This window comes from Chelonia mydas, chromosome 1 (genome assembly GCF_015237465.2).
Source record: "Chelonia mydas isolate rCheMyd1 chromosome 1, rCheMyd1.pri.v2, whole genome shotgun sequence".
NCBI classification, from domain to species: Eukaryota; Metazoa; Chordata; order Testudines; family Cheloniidae; genus Chelonia; species Chelonia mydas.
The window spans coordinates 277,743,256-277,770,829 of NC_057849.1; the positions used below are offsets into that span (position 1 = coordinate 277,743,256).

Sequence of the window (27,574 nt, forward strand, 5' to 3'; positions counted from 1 at the left end):
AAATACCGATTATGTGAAGAAAATCAGATACGTTACATTAGGTAGCTGTATTTACGTTAATAATAAATTAGTCTGAGTGTAAATACGAGGCTTTCTGTTAAAGCAAGTAATGTAATGGAAGATCTACGTACACACTCATGTGCATGCATGTGCACACACATTGTTAATGTGCAGTCCATGAAATAAACCATTGAACTGCTTTCACTTTCAGTTTTCTTACTTCTTGCTATTTGTTGGGTTTGTATTTTTATTTTTATTTTTTTTGGTGCTCCAGTCCCCCAATGTTAACCCCAATATTTACGCAGAAAACTGTGAAATTAATTTATTGAACTGATTTTCACCTGCTTCTATTTTTTTTATAATAATGATAAATTCCTGGGAAATTTTAAACAAAATGAAAACTGAAACCTTTTTGTGAATTTCTATTTTCATCAACGGAAAATATGTTTTTGTCAGTTTGTGCATGTATGGCAAAATCAACATTTACCGACATTTAACAAAAAAGATCAAATCCTTCCAAGCCTGTACATATATCATGGCAATTGGCATCAGAGATACATGAAATAAGAGATTCTGTTTTCTTGTAACACATATACCGTATTAAAGTCCAGAATCCAGATACTAGTGACACCACAGACAAACGTAAAAATCCTTATGTAATTTACGTTATACTCTGTCAGGCAAACTATCTCCATCTTAAACAGAGGCTGTGTATCTGTATACCAATAGTCCATCTTTATGGATAATGAAGTGGAATAAAAGGTTTTGTTTCCTGATATTGACTGATATATTTGTGTATTTAATTTTTAAATTTTATTTTTATGTTTACATCTTAAACTTGTTGTCAGGGTTTCCTCCCCACTCTGAACTCCAGGGTACAGATGTGGGGACATGCATGAAAGACCCCCTAAGCTTATTTCTACCAGCTTAGGTTAAAACTTCCCCAAGGCACAAATTCTTTGCCCTTGGATGGTACGCTGCCACCACCAAGTGATTTAACAAAGAATCAGGGAAAGGACCACTTGGAGTTCCTATTCCCCCAAAATATCCCCCAAGCCCTTACACCTCCTTTCCTGGGGAGGCTTGAGAATAATATCCTAACCAATTGGTTACAAAGTGATCACAGACCCAAATCCCTGGGTCTTAGGACAATAGAGAAATCAGTCAGGTTCTTAAAAGGATTTTATTTAAAAAGAAGGTAAAAATCACCTCTGTAAAATCAGGATGGAAAATAACTTTACGGGTAACAAAAGATTCAAAAACACAGCAGAACTTTCTCTAGGCTTAGTTTCAAAGTTACAAAAAAACAGGAATAAACCTCCCTCCAGCAAAGGAAAAATTCACAAGCAGAACAAAAGATAATCTAACACACCTTGCCTGGCTTTTACTTGCAATTTTTGTAATATGAGAGACTTTTAGGATGGTTTATAGGAGAAGGAGTTTTCTGACCTGATGCTTCTCTGCTTCCCAAGAGAACACACAAAAACAAAGCCTTCCCCATTCCCCCCAAGATTTGAAAGTATCTTCTTTCCCCATTGGTCCCTTTGGTCAGGTGCCAACCAGGTTATTTGAGCTTCTTAACCCCTTACAGGTAAAGAGGAATTCTAGGCTACCCTTAGCTGTATGGTTATGACACTTGTAAATCACCAACTCATACAGAAGTTTGCATATACAATCCAGCACAAACGACAGTTCAGTTGTTGCCTATATATATGCTAATCAGAAACAGCCACCCACACAACGTTCTTCTTCCACTTACCTGCTCAGATTTTTTCTGCTATGAGAACAATGATTATATGGTTGTGTAAAGGGTCACATGACAGGGATATATGTACATAAGCATATGTTACTGGATCAGGAGCATACACCAAGAAGAATGCTCTGACCCCCTAAGCATCATCTTACAGTGCTTTTTTTTTTTTTTTTTGCTTTTGAGAGAGTTGGATTGGCATAATGAACTGCCATCCTGCACTACCTCTCCTGGATGCAGACTTTCTGACAGTAGCCAATGTCAGATTTTCCCTAAGACGCGTAACAAAATAATAGACATAAAATGAAACCAGGACAAACATACAGGCCTAATAATACCGATATAATAGAATCTCTCATGTAACATTTCCAGACCAAAGGCCCAGTTGTAGCTTAGCTAGGGGCTTGTGAAATGTACAGGGAGACATTTTCCCCACAAGCCCACAGAATGGATGGGGAGCCAGTCTGTGAAGGCTACTTCATCCCCTGGCTGAAATAGCTCTGTTCACCTTTAACATGTGTCTGCTGTAGGGCAGTACATTGCCCCATAAAAGGACTTCATACCACATAGAGGTGCATACTTCTGCACAATCCCAGTCGTCCTTTACGTGGTACAACCACACCTGTTCTCCTGCCTTCATGGAGGTGAGGCACTGGATTTGCCCCTAAGTGCGTGGCCAATTTGTCAGAGTTGTACAGAATAAAAGCAGGGTGGAAATGTAATTGTGAGCGATGCAATGATGGTTCCAAAGATGCAATCTCACAATGCATTTATGTATTTTGAGGGGAGGGAGGGTTAGTATCAAGTAGCTTTAGAACTATTTTGCTATGTTTAAAGGGTGAGTGACTAGACATAAGAAAAAGGGAAACGTTAAAAGGGAGTCTGATGTGACAGGGGTTTTTATAAGGTGTGTTTACTCAGTACAGTTAGAGTGCTCTGTAACAGTCAATATATGAGAAGGGGGATAAGTTGTTGGTGTTTTTGTTTTTTTAAAGTTTAGCAAATGTCTTGCATATGAGTGACCCCAATCAATTCAATAGGAGCTGTGTGAAGGTTAGAAAGCAGCTTAGACTAGCCAATAGATTGTTGACAATGAAAATATGAGATCATAACCAAACACTTTCAAACCAGTTTGCCCACCCCACATGCTTATTGATTCTTGGGAAAACCTCCACAGGAGAGCTACATATGCGAGCCCCAAAGATAGGTAAAACTATTTTATATTACAAACATTCATAGCCAGAAGTTCAGCATTTATCTTTATTAGGCTTTTTTTTTTTAAGTATTAAGTGGAGTTATAGTCTTATGACTCCGTTTCACTATAGTGAAAATATTTCAGTTTAAGCTCCACGCAACACAAATAATTTGGGGGCAATAGTCAAATTCTAAAAGTCTTTTTTTCAGTACGTTGTGGTGAGAACATTAATCAGAACATTTGTTCTTTCCTACTCTTAACTGACAACATTTATCTTTCCAATTCACGCAATGTTATGCTTTAGAACAGTGATTCTCAAACTGTGGTAACCTGTAATATTGGTGGTAAGTGGGCTGCAGTCAGGTTGTATGAGATTTAGTTTAAAGTATACTATCACTGACTGAAATTCTGAAGGTGGTACACCGAATACAGTCTGAGAATCACTGCAAGAAGTCTATACTTGGGATAAATGTGTATTGTTGCAGGGCTGTTCTTCCTAAAAAGTGTGAATTTAATCTAAATTACTTCATTCTTGTTATTTGAAAATGAAAGAATTATTTCTATTATTTTCTTTTTTATTTATTCTTTCAGAAGCAGACACTCCATTAAAATGGATACTCTGACTGAAATCCCTCCAAAGGATATAGCATCCAGGGGAGGGAAGAAGAAAAAAGATCAGCTGACTGAGCCCATATGAGCCAACTCACTGCAATCCTCTAGCATTGGCGTGTTTAGATTTTTGGTATGTGTTATATACTCAGGGTCAACATGTCCTAATCAAATCTATCATAAAGTAAACTCTAACTTGGGCAGAATGACTTTGTGGGTGAAACTCTGGCTCTACTGAAGTCAATGGCAAAACTCCCATTGGCTTCAACAGGGTCAGAATTTCGTCTCATGTGAATTCTTCCTTACGGGATACACCCCTACTTGTTTATAAGTTACAAATGAACCTCAAAAAGGGTCCAAGAACTGTCAAGTTGTGTGTAAAGGTTTGGGCCAGATCTGATTTTGGGTCCATTCTTGGTTGCATTGGAGCAGGATTGTGCACTTGAATCTGTAAATGTATGTCCATCCCTGACAGTAACTGAATTGGAAACCATGTTAATTATACAGTAACTGGAGTTTCAATTAATACCAATTCCTGATAACATGTAACTGTGTCAATGTGTGTAAACTGTGTAAATAACCCTGTGTAATGTATTCAAACTCATACAGCATATATTGAGTCATGCTGAAGAGAACTATGCACTACTAGTGGTCTGAGCACAGGCCTGACAGTCCGCAGCTCCTGAGTTCTGATGCCTACTCACACAATAACTTCCTCATGCAAGCCATTTAACTTCTCTGCCTCAGCTTACTTATCTGTAATATATTCATACTTACCATACAGGAAGGTTATCAGAATGGTCACTTAATATTATGAAAGCACTATACACTGGTATTACTCGGGCTGCTAGCATTAATTTGTCTCGTTGTAGTGCCCATGGCAAAGACCATACATTAAAAATAGAGCTTTCAGTTCCCTGTGCTGTGCTGCTGTGGAAAAACACCTTTTCAAGTTACTTTAGTAGCAAGTGCTAAATATTATTATTTAGTAGTAGTAGTACTATTAGAGAGAAAGTTTGTTTCATACATTTTTTCTATACATTCATGCCAGACAAGTTCTTAGATATGAAAATGTTTCTATTTAAACTGGTCACAGAAACATTAAATAATATACACATCATGATAATTAACTTTAAAACCAGTTTGGTGCAGTTTTTTTCTCTTTAGGCAAGGAACTGATATGGTGGATTCTGATACACTTTTCTGTTTGTCCTTTTAGGATCCTAGATGAAATATTTTGCTATCCCAGCACTCACTATAGTTGTTTTTCCTCATTAACTTCTGCTTTTATATATATGTCTGTAAAATAAACTTGATTTGGCTTACGTTTTCATACAAAATCAATGTATTCAGATCTTTGCTGCTGTTATTTGAAGTAAGAAAAAAGAGCAGAGACAGAAAATTTAAAATATAGTACTCGGTATTTATGCAACATTACATTTTCTATATCCTGTAAAATGAATCGAATGATTATATACAAACAAAGCAGCCCTTATTCTCTTTCAAGTGATGACTTCACTAAAAATCTCATCAAGGTTCTTATTCTGTGCAGGGAAGAAATGGGAAAGTAAAGAAATCCATCACAGAAAAAGCCACATAAATGTGCATTGCAAGGCAAGCCTTAGCAGTCCAAAGACAGTTTGCAAGCAATGAGCTGAGAAAAACTAGCATCTACAACTATGGAAAAAAGTTTCCCACCTTTAATCATTCATTCCTCCATATGCTGTTGTTTCAACTGCAAACTTATGTCAAAATCATGTTTCATTTCTAAAACCTAAACTATTGTACATACCTTCACTCAAGCAGCCACACCTCCTACTTCATAAGTCCACTATAGTATTTGTGAACTATATATTGTCTGCTCAGTACATATCCTGTACGCTTTATGGATTTAATCTGCATGTCTTGCCATAAGCAAGCTGATGATAAAATAAAATCAACTACAGAGCTATCCAAAATACTTGTCCCTGATAGTAAAAATAATGAAATAACTATCAAAAGGATGGATTTATATCTTCAGATGCTGCTAGGGGCAAAGCATGTTCATCAGAATTTTGCAGAAAAAATCTGGATAGTTGCCTGTTGCTTAGATGAAGAACATTCACTGCATATTTGTTCCTCCCACAGACCCCAAGGATGCAAATGGGTATTATGCATATTGTATCATTTTCGACTATATTCTAACCCAGAGATATGAATAGAATGCCGTTCATTACACAGAGAAGAAAGGGGCCTGGAGTAGTTACACAACTCAGAATACTGAATTTTCAGATTCTTCTTGTTGCAATAAAGAATAAAGAGGGACATTTTCGAGAAAAACTGCTCCACACGCCAGGGAGGAGATCAAGAAGTGATGGGGATGAAGAGGAGAACATAAGCAATTAAATCAGTAGATAGAATAGCAGCTTGTAATTAAAGATGAAGCAAAATATGAAACTTGAATCCTAACCCCTTCAAAATTTTCAGAAAATGGGTTTAAACTTGAATCTCCAGGTCCGAACTCACCTCTCTGTTTATGGTTCTGGTCTGGATATGCAACCCAAAGATTTTGGTTCTAAATCCCACACGAACTGCTGACTCCGCAGAGCGTCTGATCCAAAGCACACTGAAGTCAATGGGATTTGGATCAGGCTCAGTATTTCTCCCATGAAACATCAAGTCACCTTTTACTTCACAGCGAATCTCATGAGATTTTCACCAATGAGGGTAAAAATATTGCAATAACTGTTCACAAGATTTCAGTGCTGACTAGTCCAAACCCACATTTTAGCCCTGATTCAGCCATGAACCGGAACCTAATCTCAACACCACCTTCCTGGCCCATCTTTAATTATCATTTTTGTGTTACACATGGGATTGTTTCTTTTCTGCTTTCAGACTTTGTGTGTTGTCTATAAACAGTTACTGGTGGCTTTTCAGCACTTACCTTTTTCATTGCCATTTGCATATTGTGGAGGCTTGTTTTTGTCAATGCTGTTAAAGCTCTGACTTCTCCGATTTAAATTAGAAGCTCCCTGGACCTTGGTACTGCTGCCTGCAGCTGGCACCCTTGAGGGCCCTGGAAGCCTAGAATAGTATAATCAGAAATTACTTTGTTGTACAAGATGCAAAGACATCAAACACACACTTTGTCAAGTATCAGACCAAAGTATGGAACCAGTAAAATGAATAACAATGATTTCACATAATGACAAAGAATGACAGGAATCAAGTTAGTTAGATTCAACAGGATCAATGAAAATAAAAGTTAATCCTAACACACACAAAAGGGAAAAAGATGTTTTATAGCATCACAGGAAACAAGGATGCTTTGCATTTGCCATTAACATTGCTAAAACAGATTCACACACATATATTATTACAGTGTAATATTTTATTTAAATATATCACAAGTCTGTTTTCTGGAGTAAATACGGTAAAATTGACTAGAGAACATAACAATAAAATATTTTGAAGAAATACCCCAAATTCTCTAAATCTGGTAAATACTCTAGTTAATTGCATTTATAGCACAATAACTAGACTTTTACTAAGCCACTTCACTCAAATACATTTTGAATAGCTATTGGCTTGTAGCTCTAACTATATTTCAAATTGGTCTGCATATTTATCTCAAATGCAGAATGTTGAAAATAAATATGCTAAGGTAGATATTGCAGATGTATGTATACCCTATGGAAGAATATAATGCAGACTATGCAGTTCATTTGTTACTATTTGCTGCCACCATCTGAGCCTTACTGTGTAGTAGTGTTATGAAAAAATTAGGAGCCATTGTCTGTAGTATGTATAAACGATCATTGTATTTTGCTTGATTCAATTCTCTGACATAAGATTATTTAATACAAGTCTGCTTCAAATTTCCTCCATCACCACTGCAAATATACCCCCCCCCCCTTTTTTTTATACAACACATAATAAAATACTCAGATCATCAACAGACTTTTGCAATAGGGATATAATACCCATATTCTGTTACTGATGGACTATGCAAATGTGATGAGTAATTTCAAAGACTTTCCTAACAACAGCGTGAATTACTGTAGAGTTCTCAAATGATACTAGTGTCATCATATGATGCATCATGAAAGGGCAATAGCGGGAGAGAGGAAAGAAATTACATTATAAAGGACTCCAAAACGTTAGATTTTTATAAATGTTTTGCTTAACACATTGGTACATCAAAAATGTTGAAATCATTTTAGTTTCATTAGATAACACATATAAAGAGCCCCACATTCTGTTACATTACTGATTTCAGCCTCAGAGAGCTAATCCATTCATTATTTTTATGGCTCATTCTGGCTGCCAGCCTGCCCCACTAGTCTCTGTGCTGAGACCAGAGCAGACTGTCTCTACAGCTGTATGCATTCTAACCTTTAGCATGACCCATGAATTCTAGTGATCTTCTGTTCCCTGAAGAATGCACTAAAACAAACTTAAAAATCCATTTGCTCTTTCTCATTACCCTAATTTGACAGGCAGTCAGAGCCCTGAGATCGTTTGTCAAAGGTAATGAGAAAAAAAAAGCAATGAGAAGTCATGTGCAACACTGGAAATTCATCTGTTCTATTAAAATGTAAAGTACTTAAGTGTATATTTTACATGCCAGAATCCTCGAACTTGCAGCCGTAAGCACATTATACATGAGGTCACTTGCTCTACATACTTTCCAATTTACTTCATTTACGGTCATTAATTGAACTCAGTTTACAAATCGCCCTTGCAGAATCATTTTAAGCAACCAAGGAAATGCAAAGTAGGAAGTAACAGATAAGGGACAAGTCACATACCTCTGATCAGGGCCTTGGCAACACTGTCATAGATTTAAAGTATTAGACAATAAAAACTGTTAGCCTACACATGCTGAATGGTGGACAAGACAGTAGTGTCAGTAGTAAATGAGACTGAAGACCTATGATCACAGGCATAAAGCGACTACACGCTGGTATGGCTCATTGCAAGCTATCACCAGTCACTCAGATTGTATTAGTGCACCACATTATGAAATGCAAGCTTTATTGTGGATTACATTATTTATAGTTCATTGTTCTCAGCAATGAACTGTACAGCAAACAGTGTGATTAATAAAGGCATTGCTTATCATAAACACAAACTTACAACAGCAAGAGGGACTTGAATTCTTTCTTCTAAAAATCTGTTTGTGGATTTTCGTGCTCATGAAAGTGAAAGATTAGTAGCACTGGCTAGAGCAGACAACAGGACAGGCAGGGAAAGTGTGAGCTTCTGCACACAGCTCTGTCAAGTACACTTCAAGCTTTAGCTGAGGCCCTTTGTGTCTCCAAACCCAAGTATCTCATGAAGTGGGGCTTTACCTATGCTATTCCAGGGACAGTAGACACAGTCCGTAACTGTTTGTCTGCTACATCTTTGCTCCTCTGCTCCTAACATCCAGGAATTTAGGGTTGCCAACCCCCCTAGATTGTCCTGGAGTCTCCAGGAACTAAAGATTCATCTTTAATTTTAGACTATGTCATGTGCTGAGACCTCCAGGAATACATCCCACCAAAACAGACAACCCTCCATGAACTACACTTGTGTGATGATTTTGGATGTGGACACAGGAGCTTTGGATGGACTTCCAAATTCATTTTCACTTGTGACCCAAGTAAGAAGTTGAGTCAAAAGCTTTACTAAATCCCTAAGCCTTCTAACCCCTCAAATCTGATATTTTACATGCAGGACACAAAGATGCAGGATATATAACAATCAGAAATATGGCTAATGGTATTGTACAAATCTGCTTTTGCCAGTCAGGTGCAAGGCTATCCAATGACAAAGCTCTGTGGTACAAAATTTGCATGATTACACATTGCAATGTTTACTTATGTCCAAAGAATAAAATACCAATGGGCACTGACTCAGTTGAGTATCACTAATAAGCAATAAATGAGAGATATTAACTGACCTAGAAGTCTTTTTTTGACTGGTTGCAATTCCACTGTGATTAGACTGAGTTGCATATCTGGCTCTCAGACTGTATGAGAAGAAACAGAGAAATTGAATTAAAGAATTTTTGAACACATATAGAAAGCACACACTTACCAGCAAACTATGAGTTAATGTAATGCAAGCTGAACATGTACAGAAAACCCAAATTAATCAGCAAAGAATGAATTAATGTGCAGGATATGAGTAATGCAATGTACAGATTATGAAATAATGGACGGCACCGTAATTTGCCTCACTTAGCAAAACATGTTAACGTTTAGATATAGACAGTTTGGGAAAAAATTCAGAATGCCCAAGTTTCAGCACCGGTAGTATAATCTGCAGCTTCAAAATTTGTGTTTGTGTTTTTGCGTCTTCAAAAAGAACTGCAGGCAAATATGTAAGTACTTTTGCCTCCAGCTACCTGATCTGGATCTGCAATTAGGTAGCTAGAGGAGAACAAATATTCCAATTTGCAGCTACATACCCAGTGTTGACACAAAATGCAGATATAAATTGAACCCACCAAAGGAAAGGCAACTGAAGAAGTGGGTTTTTTACCCACAAAAGTTTATGCCCAAATAAATTTGTTAGTCTTTAAGGTGCCACTGGACTCCTCGTTTTTGTGGACACAGACTAACATGGCTACCCCTCTGATACTTGACACCAAAGGAAAGATACCCTGCTGATAAATGTAACCATATAGAAGTGTTCACTGATGTTTTCTGTCATTATCACTCAAGCTAATTGTAACAAAGTGCATTGCTCAGACAGATGCTTTAATAGGCGACTCCTGCTATTTATTTAGGTTTCCTGTTACATTCCATAGGGAGTCGCATCTTAGCCTCTTTCAGCATGCAGAGGGCATTTCTGCAATACAAGACATGTCCGTGCTAGGGGGTTACTACAACAGAACCCTGTTGGAAGGCCAGACATGTGTCCCATCAAGCAGGAGATGCTTGGTGCTGAATCTCTGTTGCCTTACGGCCAATTTATGCCACTCCCTAGTGAAGTGTGGCTCTACACGACCGGGTCTCCCAGCAATTTGCATGAGGGGTTTGTCTGACGCAGGGCTATGGGGAGGAGCTGCAGCCGATATACTCTAGCTATTATGGCTGATACAATGTAGAGCAGCCGTCAGGTCTTAGAGCCCCAGATCATGGGGAGGCCCAAAGGTGGCTTTAATCATAGGTCAGGTGAAATGGGAAATCAGAGCCTTAGGGCTTTTGAGGATGTGGGAGGAAACCAAGTAAAATGCAAGCTCCATTTTGATTGGTTTGGCGTAAACCCAGCAACTCCCACACTTTATATTTTTAAATCACTGCAGTAGTAACAGCAGCAGCAGCAGCCACCACCTCTGGCCCTCAGGCCCTGTATAATAGGCTAGCACCATTTGCGAGAAACACCTTTCCCTGCTAGGAGGTATTGATTCTGGTAGGAAAAAGTTAAGTGGTTTCTGCTGATGCACTAAGTTGGGCAGCGTATTAGTCTCGCTGAATATAGTGACTGAAAATAGTGAATACAGTGTAACAGTGACAGCTCAGCATGATGATCCCTTCATTGACCTGCCAGGATGACAAAGAGGTGGGTGGGAGACCTTTTCCAACTGTGAGATATTAAGGCAGAGAATTATTCTTAAATATTCAGCCGCTAGTAAAAACAAGATACTTTGGTTCCCTTTGAGCTTCAAGTGCCCAGACTGTTATTGAGATAGTGGGAACCGAACTTTGTGTTTATTGTTGCTAATTTCCGTGTTAATAAATACAACCCCAGTAAGGGATCACAGTATGGCCTCTAAATATATGTGAACTGTGTCTGCAGGTTGGAAATGGCCCCTGCTCACGCACGGTTTGAAAGATATAAGAGTATACGAGCCCTAACACTGGGGTGTGGAACCACCAAAGAGACAGCAGTGCCACGGCCCTTTGGAATAGACAGGTTGTATAACATCAGAACAGTGACAATTCATGGTTTGAAATGACAGCATCTCCTCTGGGATTTAAAATAGTAATTAGCCCATGTTCTATGTATATGGGCGCACACACATTCCATACTATTTTATATCTTCTATTACGGTATTGTATTATTTTATCATCTATCGCAATTTCACAACAACAGGCTGGGCACTTGAAGCCCAGAAGCAACTGCAAATTCTCCTTTTTACTTCAGAGGCTGAATATTTAAGACTAATTCTCTGCCTTAATAGCTCACCCTTTGAGGTCTCCCACACACCTGGCAGGTCACATGAACGCATCATAATGCTGAGGTGTCACTTTTACACAGTTGGGAAGGCACACTAATAGAAATTAGTGAAAATTATGATGTGTTACAAAATTCTGGAGAGTAACTCCTGAGTGTAAGACAAAATGATGTAAGTACAATTAACACAGACAGTGATTTTTAAAGCAAAGTGAATAGGATGCATCTCAGGCACTGCCTGAAAGCTGTGAATGCCATGTACAGCGGTACTCTACGGTAGCTTTTTGACCTAGAAGAACAATAATTTTCCAAGGCAGCTGAAAAGATCAGACAACTATGACTTCTCCGTGTTCTTGAGGTGTTGGTGTGCCAGTCTGCAGGTACAGAGGGTGTCGTTTCCATTAAATGAAGACAAAATGCAGAGGGATATTCAGCTGAAAATGCTTACTAGCAAAGTATCTCTCTGTTTCCATCTAACCCCTTCCAAGTTCAGGGAGCTTCTGTCTTGAGACTGCTTTCAAATCTCCAAAATCTATTAAAAAGCATTTCAGTCCCTCTTCTTCTGAAAACTGAATTCATTTTCCAAAGATATGTAAAATAAGTGTGGGGGGAGGAGGAAGAGAGAAAAAGGCTGTAATCAGTAAATACAATGGGTTCATCAAGTCCCTAATTACTTTGGGTTTATGTCTCTTGGTTAGCAGTAGACGATGATGGACCGATTAGCTTCTTGCACAGCTACCTTTTCCAAAACTGCTCGCCCCACACTTACAGATGTGACCATAGGCGCTGGAACTACAGGTGCTGGGCGTGCTGCCATACCCCCTGCCTTGAAGTAGGAATAACAACCCAAATACATCACATTCAGCACCCCCACTTTAAAAATTGCTCCAGAACCACTGGATGTGACTTTCAACACATCAGAAGTCTAGCATTCTTCCAAGAATTATACTACCTTTTAAAAAGAAAATATTGCCAATACTGCCGATTGCCTATAGATATAATTTAGCAGTCAGAAAAAAAATGAAGTTTTGCAACACATACAGTGCAGGCTCACGCTCATATTTGAATGTATTATTATGTGTTAGTCTAAAGTGCATTGAAACTTGGGGTTGTAACTGCTGCTTATCTAAGATAATTATAAGATGCCATTAAGTTCCTTACTGGTACCTGATAGCTGAAACCATAGGGGCTTTCAACCAAAATACCGGCACATGTCACAGCCAAAAAAGAATGCACATCAGGCCACTCAGGAATATGAACTATGTGGGAGGAGGGGTTTCACTGGGTATTGTTTGTGGTAGAGAAGTGTGTGCGTACGTGTGTGTGTGTGAGAAAGAAAGAAAGAAAGAAAGAAAGAAAGAAAGAAAGAAAGAAAGAAAGAAAGAAAACAGCATTGGGAATGTGGTCCCAAGAAAAGCAAATGACTTGTCCATAGTTGAAAGTTAACGTGGATTAAGGTAGAGTGTAAATTTAAAGCACAGTAGCTGTTCCTGACTACACTCTTATTCCAGAACAAGAGTGCCCTATTCCTGTTTAGCTCCTACACATAGGAACAGCTCTATTTGTACACATGCTCTCGAAGAGGGATCTTGTGGACTAAGTGCTGACTGGAAAAGGGGCTCGGAACTGTGAGTAAAAACACAGCCTCTTGTTTGATTCCTACTATGTTCCAGGAAACAGGACGTTGTACACACTTTGTAAATAGACAAGGGCTGCATCAAAAAACTACCTGACTCCATCATTAACTTTTCCTCCTAACTGGAAAGACCCACAAGACCCTGCATTTTTGGCTAACTGCTCCCATCAAAACTGGTTGTAACAGTTACAAAAATGGCCCAGTCAATGCAGCCTAATAGATAGGCACAGGACAGAGCAGGGCCACCCGGGGGTGGGGGGGAAGTGGGGCAGTTTGCCCCAGGCCCCGGGGCCCCATGAGAATATAGTATTCTACAGTATTCCAACTTTTTTTTTTTTATGGAAGGGCCAGTGGCATAGCCAGGTGGAGCGGTCACAAAAGAGGCACCACCTTCTGCGGGGCTTTTACTCATCCGGTGGCGCTTTTACTGAGGGGGCGGCGCGCCGGGTCCTCAGCGGCGGGTCCTTTAGTGCCGCCGAAGACCCAGAGCGAGTGAAGGACCCACCGCCAAAATGCCGCCGAAGACGGGTGAGTAAAAATTGAAAAGGCGCTTAATTAATTAAAGGGCCCCCGAAATTGCTTTGCCCCAGGCCCCCTGAATCCTCTGGGTGGCCCTCGGACCGAGGGCAACCGTGCTGCATTGCATCATTAGGAAATTCCTGTTTGAAAAAGGCAAGAAAGAGTCTGATCCAAAGCCCTTTGAAATCAGCTGGATTCTTTCCATTGACTTCAGTGGACTTTGGATCAGCCGTAACATTTTTTTTCTCTTGCAACTTAAGGACGCATAGACTGCTAACCTAGTCGCAACAATCCCAATGAAATGGTAAAAATGGCTCGTTTCTGTTGTTGATCTTTAGGCCCGAGAGGGTCCAAACAATGAAAGAAAACTGAATAGGTCAGCTGCAAGCAGGGCAATGGGCTTTAGAAACTGCTCCTAGCAGGTGCATGAAAACCCTCAAAAGTTTCCATAAGTAACAATGCTAAAGATTCTTAGATGCCTGTTCACCAAAGGCTGATTAATTCAGAGGACGAGGGGGGATCAGAACTTTAATTTTACCAGAGCAAACAGGGAAAGAATGAGGAAAGTGTAATGAACTCATCAGTTCAAATGACCATCTGTGAAGAGTGAGGGTGAAGGGCAGACAATGAATTAATGGCAGACTTTGGAGTCAACTGCAGGGAAATCAGTCTGCTTACTCCCTTGCCTGCAGACAAACAGCATAAGAACATTAATAGCTGAGTGGTACAGGAAGGAAGGAATGAGAAGGAGGAAGCGCCATGAAATTGTATACAGCACATAAAACTGAAGGATAGAGCTCATCGGAAGCTGGATACGCAGCATGAGTCAAATTGACAGTACTTTAAACCCCAGCTTCAATGGAAACCCATGTAATGACTCCCTATATCCTTTGCTATGTATTAAAAACAGAGTCTTTCTAACAGCTGTTACTATATAGTGTGATGGTAGTGTGCCAATCCATCTGTAATGTATACGATGTCCTGTAGGTTGTAATTCTGAAAATATCATCCATGTGATTTGTTAAAATTGCTGGACACTTTAATTCTGGTTAGAGAGAGAAAAAACTCAAGAACAAAACAAAAGCAAAAAGCAAACAAAAACAGAAATAAAAGGTTTTCTTATGGGATCAAAATCATTTTACCCTACTGAGTACCTGAATTTGACATGACAAGGTACAGTCATACCACGTTGGTGGGGTGAGTACGCACTACAGCCGGATGGGAATTTTCTGTCAAAATGATATTCAGGTAGGTTTTTGGTTTTTTTTCTTTTTACAAAATCAAAAAAATTTCTGCCAGAAAATTTCGATTTTCCCTAAGCTTCCTGGCTCCTCAGCAGCCCACCTGGAAGGGAGCTAGCAACCTGGGGTTTCAAACTTCATGACTTCCTGTGCTCCCAAGTTCCAAACTAGGCAGGCTGCCAAGAGCCAGGGCTCCTCACTTCCCCACCTACCTCAGGCATTTTTTGCTTCCCCCTTATTTTTTCTGCTTTCTCCACATTGACTTTCTTCTTGCAAAACAGAGTGACTTCAGATATACATAGATCATTCAAAGTAGGGACTGTGCCTTTGTATATGTTTGTACAGCACAATGGGGCCTTAATACTGATTGGGGCCTGTGAGCAATACCACAAAGTAAATGTTTAATAACAATTAAATGAAATGAGAACCCTTAAAGACACAAGAAAGGATGTCAATAAAATAATGGAAAGAAAAAAATTACTAAAAACTGCCAACAAACAATAACTTAGCAATTTTAGTTAAATTGGTATATAAGTACTTTTAGGTACCTCAAACACCTTTTTTAAAAAAATAATATTTTTTCCACACAAAGCACCCAATTAAATAACAATGTGCTGTGTCAGACTGGGATTGCAGCCACACAGCAATATGTATATATACATACATATACACATTCACCTCTGATTGACTCTGTCTTAGTTCCACTAAGGACCCAGTAACAGAATGAGTCTATCTCAGAGTACCTATGTTAATTCTTGTCTTAAAGAAAGCAGAAGAAGCAGATGTACAATGAATCTTTCGTACCAGATGGCAGGGAGCTACATAGCATTTAGTTCTTGCTCCCTCTTATTTCTATCCGACTTCTTTTGGATCCTTTGATACCATTCTGGATAAAACAAACTTGTTTGCAGATGCTAAAATAAGATTGAGGTTTTTAGGGACCCAATTCCGCAAAACAGTTAAACATGCTCCTAAAACCATCCCTATTCAGCAAATGTGTAAGTGTTTTGTTGTATGAGGATGGACTGGTGAATTGGTGCCTAAAATGAGTCATACCATAAAAAGAAATTAATAAAACTCCTATCATAATTTTTGGCATGTTCTCATGTTGCAGAGTGTTTTTATTAAGCAGGACAAAACACAGACCACTATATAAGCTATCTTTCTAAACAGCTTGTCTGTCTCTTATAAATGTGGTATATCTCATACTTAAGTATATTAAACATTCATGTTTTTAATTTCTATCTTAATCTCTTTTGCCTGGGCACTAATTGATAAAAACAACAACATGTAATTCTTTGATGCTGGAAGTAGGATTTTTTTTTCTTTTCTCTATGAATAGAGAATCTGATCTCATACACAAGAGTTCCAAAACACAGAGAGAAACAGAGAGCCACTCAAGGAAAAATTCATGTATTTTTAAGGGTTCTGTTTCTTCTAATTGCAAATGCAATAAAGGCCTGATCCAAAGCCTCAATGGAATCAATGGAAAGATTCTCTTTGACTTTAATAGGCTTTGGATCAGGCCCCAGGAAGAATAAATTGTGGCCAAATGCACATAAGCAAGATAGAGTAAAAAGTAATCAACGGTGAGAATAAGGCATGTGCCAGGTAGAATTAAATATTTAAAAGATTACAGAATGGAGTTAATTTTTATTTAAATTGTGAGGACAGATAGTGAAGAAACGATTATAGTTACAGTTTGAAATGCAAAAAGAACAAGACGACAATGAAGGAGACATTATGGTTCTTAAACAGATGGTGAGGATAATTTATTGACATGAGAAATCAGTGCTATGGATTGAAATGAATTATTTTTCCCAGGTTTTCAGAAGATGATGTGATGATATGCACCAGATATATCTCAGGGGAGGAGGAAGAACTCCTGATGACTATAAACATTACACCAGGGCAGATAATAGGAGATTAGAGATTGACAGAATTTCCAGGATCCCTCTCACAAGTCTGAATGAAGAGCCAAAAGAGATGGGGAACCTTTGAAAGATGGGGTAGAGAAAAGCTTAAATTTAAAACAATTGGGGAAAAATTATAGGTTTTTTTGTACTGTTATTATCCTCCTTTTTTTTTTTTTATTTACCAAACACCAATATTGGTTCCTCTGTTTCTTGTGAGGATGAAAATGATATGGACGTATTATGACAGGGGTTTGTGTGGGGAATTATTTACTGCTGCTGCCATGCTGTATCAGTTTTGTATGAATAAACAGAAGATTACCAAAAGGTTCAGTCTGTCATCTTTAAGAACCAGTACATTTTCCTTAAACCAAACAAAGAAAAATAGTATTTTAAATAGTTATTTGCCATTGTGACAGGGTGCTGGGCAAAGGGTTACTGATTTATCCCTCTGTCATGCCAGCTCCCATTGAGGGAATACATTATTGCTGGCTGGAGGTAACCTGGCCCTAACTGGGGAAGCAGAGACAGCTGCTGCCTAATTAGCCTGGGGTCAGGGAAGCCAGGGAGAAGCAGAAAGAAAGAGAAAATGCAGGGAAAGGAAGCTGGAAGGTAGCTCTTCCCTCCTGCCTGCGACGGTGAAGGGCCAACTGTATATGGTGAAACGGTGGTGGGGAAAAAATCTGTGAATAAACTGTGCCACTGGTTACTAACTCCACGGCCTCAGAGTGACTTTGTGGGCTTAGCAGAGGCAGGAGCCAAGGGGGCCCTGCCAGTCTCTACTACACCTATCATCACAGATGTAGTCCTAAATGTCCCCTTTGGGTGAAGGTTCAAATTTGCCTTTGAAAGGGGCCTCCAAAAAAAGAAAAAGGTGTAAGCACAAATTAGTATTTGAATGCACAACTGTCTGATTTCTATGCAGAATTGCTGGATTTTGAAGCACATGGATGGGTGTTTTTGCAAATACTACTGCTGCATTTTCAAAGGCCATTTGAAAATGTGGTCCTTAACATCAGAACAGATATTTTAAAGAAAAATTTAAAATTATTGCTTATGAAGCTGTTATTCAGGTAACACTAACATGAATGAAGTATAGCGTAAGGAAGGTGATATAAACATTTACATGTATTGCTTTTTTAATTACTTCAAAGTGAACTCTGGCCAGAAACACATTTACTATTTTAGTAATTTCCTGCACAAACTTTCAGTCAATGCAAAATGTGCAAATTCAGTTGGTAGTTATGTGAAGTAAACAAACAGAAGCCTGAATAAGACCACCATCTTCTGCTGACTTATATGGGATTTGAACCCACAGGTCCAGGAAGTGGACTGAAAGGCTAATAGAGAAAATCACTATTTCAATTTATAAAACCCATCTGCATTACATATAACATATTTGCTTAAATAAACAACTAGTCATCAGAGCTAGTATCTATTTTAGTGGATTGGGTTTCAATAGAACAACATGAAAGAATGCCTAGCTTACTCTCTAGACTCCCTTGCCATTAATTAACAAATACAATACCAATCAAAATAGCAAGCACATTTCACCTCCCAACAAACCAACCACTTGTCAGCAAATAGGTTACAAATCTACATCTCACAACCCTCATTTTCCCCACCCAAAATCTAACTCCAGTCGCCTCAACCGTCTTTAAATGCCTGCTGAAATTGATTGGCCATTGCAGCATGCCTGAAAGATCAACCAATCTGGATGAATGGGAGGAGTGAATTCCAAAGATGGGGGGGCCCACACAGAGAGTCAATCCCAGCAGCTCCCTATTTTAACTACCAAAACGACTCCAGCCCAAATGCCTTCACTGATCTCAAATGCAGCAGGGTGGAATAGGAAGAGAGCTGGTCTCTCAGGTAGGAAGGTCTCAGAACAACTGGGGCTTTATGAGTAAAAACAACATCTTAAGGTCAAGGAGAAAGTCAACAAGCAGCTAGCGCAGATCCTAGGGTTAGGGATAGAGCATCATGTGCTCACAAAGAGATGCACCACTTATTAAACACTCTACTACATTCTGCATGGCCTTCCAAATGGATTTAACTATATACAGTATATATTAACATTACTAAGACAACCGTTACTTTGGGGTAGATTGTAATAGGCTTTACTCAAGTAACAAAGAGGAGAAAGAGGGAATAATGTCCCTGCCTTATGCGTCTGCTCACATCTGCTTATATACGGACACTGGTTGTAGCGGGGAGAGCAGGAGCTACACAGCTGATACTCCCAATGAGATCATGTTGGCAGGGAGGGGACAGAGAAAGAGAAGAACCTTGGCTCTGCCCTTACCAGAGTGGGTAATCGGACACAGGACGGGCGGAGGGAAATTGTGACTCACTGTGTCACAATTAATTCTTTGGTTTAGTCGTGCGGTGGTGCAGTGATGTAACGCCACTCACTCCGAGCAGACTGTAAAGATACAACTAGCCCTATAAAAACAATGAAGTCAATGCCTTTACTCTGAATTTACTGTGGTGTAACCGAGACTAGAATCTGGCTTTTCATATTTTGATTTGGGGCCATTTACATTCATAATCGCAGGCATTACATTAACATTTGTGTACCTAGCATAGTATAGGATACAATAAGTTGTGAATGCAACATGCTTCATTTTTCCTCTACTACTTCTGAGAAAGAAGCAAAATGAAACTCAGTTCAGTGTATTGGCTATACATGTAACTGCTTACAAAGATCAGCCACCTAACTTTGTTTATGCTCCTAAAAAAACAGGGTGTTCCTTTAATATAACGAATTAACAAAATCCATCTGGATCTCAAGCTGCGCACATCATTCCTGTATGTGATAAAATAGTTTGTCCATCTTTTGGAATTTTGCTGACAGCTCACTGAAACCAGCTACTGCCTAATCCATAAATGAGAAAGAACTTTTGCTTTCATCCACATGTGTTTTATTTTAGTATCTGGGTGGTTGGAAGATCAACACTATGGCAAGTTTAAATGTATTGCTGTGATAATGGAATCCACTAGCAAAATGTGGTGTAAAAAAATATAATGGAACCATTGTTGTCATGTATCTGTACTGACATATATAAATAAGGCCACCAGCACCATGATATTTTTTTATTGCCAAAGCTCAAAGCAACAACAGAATCATAACTAAATCATGAGACGCCTATCTAAGATACTGTAGCAGCAAAGTCTCATAGTTAGTCATGCAGGAACGCAGGAAACTTTGGGATGGAAGGAGGTCAGAAAACCAATCTAAGTCTATTATTTCCACTGAGTTACTGCTTATTACTGACCACATATTTTTCCTTTAAGTAGGTGTCTAAATCATTTTTAGTGTTGTTCATATTTAGTGGCATTGCTATCTTTAATATTTTTTCCATAAATTGACTATTCTTTGGATAATGACACTTCTCTTACTGTAAATTCCTTTAACTCTCTCCATTCTCAGCCCAAGACATTGCCTCCTTAATCTGAAACTTGAAACTTAACTGTTGCCTCCAGAAGTCTATAGGCTAAATGATATTCATTTGGGGGGCACAATCCTGCCCTATTGATGCAGGTCTGACTCCCATGGTTTGGAGTTTGGCTTGAACTGGTTTTACAGGATTGGACACATTATCTCCTCTCTCAGAGCAAACCTTATCCTGCCACCCCTTTAACATTCTGACTGCAAGCATGTACGGGAACTTTTGCTTCTCCACAATAATCTTACTTTTAAAAGGGGACTGTAATGATTGCAAATGCAGCCTCGTTGGTTCTCTATGAAGTGCAATTTTTGTTGATTCAGATCCACTCTAGTACCTGGTTCTATCAGACTCTTACTTCCTTTTCTGCTGCTGCTAAAGAGCCCAAACTTTCTCCCATTGAAGTTGATAGCAAAACTCCTTTGACTTCAATGGGATCAGGAGTGGATTCAAACCCAGTGACGATCATAGAAAGGCCTGAACCAAAACCCCAGATCCAAACACCACCAACTTTGAAATCTGGATCAAACTTGCATTTTGTATTTTGAGCCTCTCTTTTACATTCCTACTGAGAAATCTTAGCCTCACTGACCCAGCAGCAAAATTCCCAATGGCTTCAATGGGGTTAGGATTTTACCCACTGTTATACTTTGACCATGTTCAGTGCGACTTATTGGTGGTATTTTCCCTTTCCACATTTATAACTGTTTCACCTGAGGCCTGTATTTCGAAGTGGAAATGATGACATCCATAATTTCATAATTTTCACTGATGAAGGAAATAAAACAGCAAAGCAAACATTAATCAAATAGAAGCTACTGGTTGCTGAAATAAAGATGGAGGATCCTGACTTTTGGCCAATACTTTTATAATCTAGACTATATTTATCTCTACAGCAGTAGACTATCTACAAAGAGTTAACTTTTCAAAGTGCTTCACTGAAACACAAGTAATAAAACTAAATACTTTCTTTCATCTCAGGCTAAATCAAGATGAATCTAGGCAATCGTCTTATCATATCTGACTGCCACAAAATGAATTTTCTCACCAACCTGTGGTCTCTACTACACTTCTGTTATGTCACTTTGAAATGTACTCACAAAATACTTCGAGACTTCTGAATGCTTTTACTTAAAGGGGCAATATTCTGGATATTGTCTACCACCTGATTGTTTTAATAAATTACTTTAATTCAAATCCAATCTATTTTAAAAACAAATGAAATTAGTCTGAGTCACATATTTGTATATTTCAGCACAAACTACAATACATCTACAACACACAGAGACCAACACTCAAATATTCTCACCATTGGGTTGAACAGGCAGTCGAGGTGTGTGTGTTGGGGAAAAAGACTAACCAGACAGGAGCAAATAGCAAGATAATCCCCAGCAGAGTAATAAACATTATTAATAAGGAATTGCAATAATAATAAAAGACATTCTCAAAGCTCCAAATTACACAATGAAAATTAAATGTTGATGTTAACATTTTAAAAAAATGTATATAAAACATATTCCTTGTGCAGTATACACATTTTGTCGTGTTTACATCTATACACAAAATACATTTAAATGTAGAATTTATACAACCCATTAAACACAAAGAGTATTTTCACAGTGGCCTCAGGTAGGTGCTCTTGGGGAACAAAATATACAAAGAAGAAATAGAAAGTGGGTTGTACTGCCATTAACCCACATACAAGAAGACAGATGTTCATAATGAATGTGAAGCCTTATATAAATCATTATTTATGAGTGAATGAAGATAAACATACCATTCAGATATTAGTTATCCTGCCTCTGCCACATAAGGGCCAATCCTATAGTCCTTATCCAAAAATCAGTGGGAATTTTTCCTGGGTAAAAATGGGTCATAGGCCTCAAATATGTATTGCATACATTTGCTATAGACAAAAAATGTTTTGAACGTGTCCCTAATATTGCCATGAATAATTTGCTAACCTTAGTTTTCTAACTGACAGAGTTTTTCAGAGCATTAAACATTACCTAAAAACAGGGGCTCTTAAGGAAATACAGTGGAAATTGGAGCAGGTTAAGCAAGAAAATATTCAAGTAATAGCTGCAAGGAGGACTTATAACAATACTTTATATTTATGAGAATCATCTTTAAGATTAAGATCAGGTATGGAGGGATAGACCTGTACAATTTAATTAACTCCACTAGATAGATTATTGGAGCAGGATAATTTTTTCTGATAATACAGAAAAAAGAAACAGTGCAAGGCAATTTTATGTTACATTTTATTGAGACATTATTACCATTTAATGAACTAGGTAAGTTTTAAGTCCCTATGTTAAAAATTAATTGTCAAAAATATGTCAATGGTTCTGTTTTACGTGGAAACATTAACGTTAATTCACCTTGTGCTTCTAGCCAAGCAACATCTAACTCAATCAGCCCAATGCTATTTTTGTTTATATCTAGAATAAAAAATCATGGTCAAGCAAATAAAGTGCTGCTCTGTGTCATACAGATATTTCACATGCATATATATATTTCTCCGTGCAGATTTTTCAAGAGCACTAATTTTTTTTGTCAGTCGAGAGGCTCATTATTATATGACATTGTCCTGTTGTTCCTCCATAACAGCAGCAAAAGAAAAGTGTTAACTTTAATAAACATACTAGACTTTCCATGATGTCAATTCTTCCATGTTCTATAGGTTCCTAAACTACTAGCAGATCAAGATAATGGCAAGTATTTGTAAGGAAATATTAAAGAAAACATTCAGAACCATTCAGAGTCTTGGTCACTAAAACTATACTGCAAAAGAGATGTTGTAAAGTTATGTCCTTCATATAAAGTTCAAGAGATGGATGGATGGGGGAATGAGATCAAATTTCTGCAAGTGTGAATATAATAACTGAATTCTTGTTTTCTGTTAACCAAATGGGAAACTATAGAGATTTATAATAGCTCAGCATAGTGTACAGTGATACAAGGGTAATTCAGGGACCAAATCTCAGCCGCACACAGATTTAGTAAAGGAAGCCCGGACATCTACACTGCAATTAAACAATCTTTTACCCCAAATCCTGCAAGCCTGAGTTAGTAGGCATGGACCAGCCATGGGTTTTTAATTGCAGCATAGACATACCCTAAGTGAAGTAGTGACTCCTCACCTGGACAGGACTTCTAGCTAAACTTGCTTCAACTCTTGCACCTCTTATCCTCCAAGAGGGCATGAGACATCAGGGCTCTGAATATATCATAATCACAGCTCTCAACATAAGAAGGCATACATAGTCAACAGAACCAAGGGGACGATCTTTGCGCTTATTGTATCCATCTTTTGATCCACTACTTTGGCTACGAAGACTAGCATCATGCCAGTACTCCAAAAGATACACAAGGCAGTTCAAGTTGTAGCAATGGAGAAAAGAAGTGTAGGTAGACGGCTGGTTCAAAAAACTTTAAAATCTTGGATGACTACTAATGAAAGGCACCCCATCTAAAATTAACCCTGTGCCTGCTGCTACAGAGCAAAGGACAGGATAACAGACTGTAATAACACTGTAATAACTCTCTTCCAAATCCGCTATAAAATTTTGATTTTCCCTTCAAAGTCTCTCTGACAATCACATATTGTAGCAGGGTGCTGGTGCAAAAGCACCTAATTAGCCGCTGCCCAGTCAGCTCCAATCAGGGGAAACAGATTGGGGCTGATGGAAAAGGCCTGATGCTGGCCTGAGGATTGGCAACAACTGCTGGCCTGACAAGCCAAGGGCTATAAAGGCTGCGAGGGAGCCAGAAGGCTGGGGGGCAGCCAGGGAGAAGTCAGGGAGGGAACTGGAGGCCTCCTTGCTGATGGCTGACTCTGCCTGTAAAAGAGGTTGAATAATCCTGTAAAGCTTGTAAATAGATAAACACTGGTGGTGGGATAACTACAGGTAAATAAAGACATGGGTGTTGCACAACCCTGAAGCCTCTCTGAGCCTTACTGGGGGCAGCAAGCGGGCCCCAGGAAGAGAGGCAGGTCATGGACCCTGTTACACATATGTACATGCTGCATGTAAAGAGGTGGTGAAGCGGAGGAAGGAATATGGACGTACTGCTGCCTATCCCTAACAACTTGCTTTATAATAAACTTTCCAATTCTTTTATGATACTAGGTGTAAAGTGTATCAGCAGCAAAGGCTTATCTACTGTTTGTCAGAGTGCTGAACACCGAGTACATGGGGAGCCTCATTCAAAGTCACTTCCAGCACAAGAGGAAAGGCAAAACTGAAGAAAGGAGAGTCTTTATTTTGTGAAAAGCAAAGGTACACGGGGCCCAATATTACAAGATACTGACTGCCTCCTGTGAGGTGTTGCACACCCTCAACTATCAGGTGATTTCCATGGGAGTTGGTCATCTTGCAGGATCAGTGTTTAAATTAGAGCTCTATAAGAAAAAAATCTGCATATAATTTAATTTTCAGTGGAAAGCAAAAAAGATCAGTGCTTTTGAAACTGATATCCAAGGCAAATCTAAACACTACTATTTCTGAATTTTCTTAGCCTTTCAAATGAGATAAGATAGTTAAAATGCCCCAACCAGCACTTCCACTGCAAACTTTTTACTGCATTCATAATTTCAAGGCAAAAATTTCCACTGAACTGAAATCTGGTAGACAATTTCTCAGCAGAGGAGGAAACACATTTATCCTAAACATTAATGTAGGGGGAACAAAACAGTTTAAGAATTTGTACATGTGAATGAATACAAGTACCAAAACATTTTTAGTGCATTCTGATACTTCTGCAATCTAGTGTTGAGTGAGACATATCACATTTTTCCACACGCCGCTGTTCACATAGTAAGCAGCTATCATTTAAACAAACAAACAAATGGATGAAACAAAACAAAGCTGAACATTTACAAGATTAACGCTCTGGTCTAAAGGCTGCAGTTCAAATGAGTTTATATATGTGTTGTCTGTACTATCTTTTGCTTTTTCCAGTAAAGTCAATAGTGTTAATGTGTTTTCAAATGAAGGAGATATTTGTGTTTAAAAAATAGTTCCCATGTCACGGTCAATATATAACAACCCTTTCATAAGATGTTTTTCAGCTATACTGTGAAACCAATGGAATGCAACAGCTAAAACCTCCATCACTGTGAATTCAATGGCTTTCGATACCTAACACTTAAACCAAACCCTTAAGACAAAAAACTGAGAAAAGCCAGCTGACCCTTTACACTATTTTTTCTTTTAAACTACTCACGTAGACTGCGTAAATAATTCACAGAAAATATAGCATAGGGGAGATTGTTTGTTTATTGTGAATGGTTTTCCAATAGCTTAATATTTTTCTCGTTTATTCATTATTTGAAATTATTCACTGCATAGTTAGGCAAATGACTCTTGCTGTGGAGAGTAGGCATGTGAAATTCATTGCAAATGGTCAATATACTACATATGAGGTGTGTTAGCTGGTTTTGATTTGGCACACATATGACTCAGTATTGTTTCTTTTCCCCAAGTGGATGAGTTTAGCTCTAAGAATTAAGTGAGATACTCCTGTGAACAAATTCATAATTTGCTTTTCTATTTTCTAATATTCATGTATAATGTGCTGTTCCCTATAACATCGAGGCCAGTAGAGTCATCTTCCAGAACATTTGCACAGCAAACACAAAAGTGCACGAACACAGTAAAAAAACATGAAAAAATTCAACCAAATATGGTGATAAATATTCACTGTTCATCCAACTCTGCTCCAAAGGAATACAACTACTATACCACCTCGGCACATAAAATATCTATGGTGCACTTATGCATAGCAAAGTAATAGCTACGTAAAATGCTAAAGGCTTTTAAATAGTTAGTGACAAGCTTTTTCTGGTCTTGACCCTCTACAAATTTCTGTCCAAACAGAGAGAGCTCGAGGCCTTTTTGTAAACAAACAAATAAAAAGGCCCTTTTAGCGGAGAAAAATACTTTGACCTACCTGGACTGCATATCTTGCTGTGTTTTGGATTGGCTGATTTCAGCGGGAGGGGAAGAATGAGAGACGTGCTGTTGTAACTCTACCAAAGACTGGTAGTATTGTTGCTGATGGTGCTGCTGCTGTTTGTACCGAGACAAACTGAAAAACAGTCCTAAAATGGCTTTCAAATTTCCATTCCTTATTTCTATAAAAAAGAAGTGAAAACACCAGGGTTAGACTCTCACTTTTGTATGTGTAGGTGTGTATATTTGTGTGTGTCTATATACAAATGTAGATATATGTATATATACGTGTGTATGTGTATTCAAGCATCATATTAGGTATCACTATTGCTTAATTGCATTGTTATTGCAGTTACTGCTTAATTATCAGTCATTACTTCTTATGTAGCATCTCCATTACTGGAGAACTGCAAACATGGTAGCAGATTTTTCTTAACACTGTACTACACATCTGTCTTTATAATGCTGCCATGATTAGACATGAACATATATGAACACAAACACAAGTAGAATTCCTAATGCAACACAGCCCTCAAGAGCTCAAGTGATCTGCAATGAATGTGAAATCAATATATTCCCTCTGCCTAAAATCAGTACAAAGACTTGTGAGAGGAATAGGGGACAGGAGTACAGTTGCTAAAGAAGTTATTTATATTTCTTAATCAAAATTCTCCCAATCCAACATTTAAAATAAAACAATTCTACTTGCGGTTATATGCAAACAGGTTTGATTAAAAGGTAGTTAAAATATCTTTAAAGAAAAAAATCCCACAGAATAAAGGCCAAAGTAGTTGAGAGATATTTGAAAACTAGCCAGTTACTAATCAATTTGGGGTCAGCACAGGCACAGCACTCTGATAGACCCTCTGTGCAAATGACTGTATGAATGTAGGAATGACTGTATCTGAGCTGGCTATGCTGTCCGACTGGAGAGATCAAGCGTTTGAGAGGATTTAGCCCCATATCTCCATTTTCCAGCCCTTGTCCATACCGCTAGAGAATGTGAATTGGACAAAACAGTTCCCCAACCTCAAGACACACTGCATCAAAACTGCAATTAATAATCCTCCCACAAAGGTGGTTGCAATCCTCTTTCCTTCGAATTCAGAATTTAATTTTACACCTCTACTGTAATTGCTCCCAATGTCTGG

General features: G+C 38.5%; 1 protein-coding gene across 10 annotated transcripts in view; it reads right to left on the minus strand.

Moving 5' to 3' along the window:
• The window catches only part of NAV3 (neuron navigator 3), a 352,628-nt gene that overhangs the window by 189,956 nt on the left and 135,098 nt on the right, over nt 1–27,574 (minus strand). For 6 of the 10 annotated variants that reach the window (XM_027819622.3, XM_007057255.4, XM_027819623.3 and 3 more), the window contains 3 exons: nt 26,422–26,605; nt 9,484–9,552; nt 6,481–6,620 (listed from right to left, as the gene is read on the minus strand). In XM_027819622.3, coding sequence (XP_027675423.2) covers nt 6,481–6,620; nt 9,484–9,552; nt 26,422–26,605 — 393 coding nt within the window. The remainder of the gene's footprint in view (nt 1–6,480; nt 6,621–9,483; nt 9,553–26,421; nt 26,606–27,574) is intronic. The other 4 variants (XM_043547389.1, XM_043547383.1, XM_027819626.3 and 1 more) reach the window with 1 other exon arrangement.